This window comes from Etheostoma spectabile, chromosome 5, assembly GCF_008692095.1.
Source record: "Etheostoma spectabile isolate EspeVRDwgs_2016 chromosome 5, UIUC_Espe_1.0, whole genome shotgun sequence".
NCBI classification, from domain to species: Eukaryota; Metazoa; Chordata; class Actinopteri; order Perciformes; family Percidae; genus Etheostoma; species Etheostoma spectabile.
In genome coordinates this window covers 18495497-18496553 of record NC_045737.1, presented here as the reverse complement: position 1 = coordinate 18496553, position 1057 = coordinate 18495497, and the positions used below count along the sequence as shown (strand labels likewise).

Genomic DNA, 1057 nt, shown 5'->3' with positions numbered 1-1057 from the left:
ACTTTTAACTCTGCAGTAGGATTGTGAGGTTGTGCTCTTAACTTTTGTGGATCTGAGCAAGGGCTGAGGCTATCATGTTTCCCTTCTCTGTGGTGGTTCTGATGAATGACCCAAAGAAAAAGACCACAATGCCAGGTCTCCAGAAGTCTGCACAAACTCTCCATATCCTGCAATAGGAGTGACTTATCTCACTGTAAACCAACCAGCATTTTCTTTCTTTCTCAGCATTTTAATTTCTTATTTCTTCATTGTTTAGATCAGGACTACTGTGAAGGTGGTTGAGTGAAATATTAACAGGCGTGATAGTGGAGACAACCCTACCTCTGGTAAAGGTTTAGAGGTCTGCAGTGTATACCGCCAACAAATTTGAAGTTAGGGAGGAAAGGACGAGGGAATTCAAAATCCCAGTAGGTTCGTATCAACCAGATGTCTGCTCTACCCATCATCTCGCAGGCACTGGTGGGTGTTCCTGTTCATTACAAAATGATATGTTTCATATGTTATTTTCTACTTAAAAATATATGAATTGTTGACTTATGATTTAATGTAAAAGCATTGCAATGAATAAAACCACTGAAATCATCATTGGACTCTCTGTGTTGGTATCCTGTAGCTGGTTGCTCACCTTTGACTTCGGAGTAATATTATTTATTCTTTCCAAAAAACATCATCAATCACAATGTCCTGCAGTGCATAGAAGAGAAAGTTCCACACTCTCTCTGAGAAGTCCATTTTGTCAGTCAGTTTGCTCATAGCGCCAGGGACAAAGGAAGGTGGAGCGGGTAGTTGGCCGCAGTGTCTCTCCCAATTATAGGCTAGGGAAAAGCGCAGGGTGAAAACCAGGGGGATGCCCAAAATCTCTGCTAATAAGTCACTGCCAGGGTAGATGGGGTCAGCCAGGAGAAGGTCATATTTTCCCTCCTTTAGCTTCTTCATGATGGTTTCTGATTTTAGCACGCCGTCCAAATACTTCAAAGAATACTGCAGGTCAACCTTCATCAGATCCATGTATCTTATGTATAACTGCAAGTAGCTCAAATGATCCATTTCATACATG

The 1057-nt window shown here is 41.6% G+C and overlaps 1 protein-coding gene across 1 annotated transcript in view; it reads right to left on the bottom strand.

Moving 5' to 3' along the window:
- The window catches only part of LOC116689126 (UDP-glucuronosyltransferase 2A1), a 44553-nt gene that overhangs the window by 3625 nt on the left and 39871 nt on the right, over window positions 1–1057 (bottom strand). Inside the window, 2 exon segments of the mRNA XM_032515517.1 lie at window positions 322–338; window positions 341–469. Coding sequence (XP_032371408.1) covers window positions 322–338; window positions 341–469 — 146 coding nt within the window.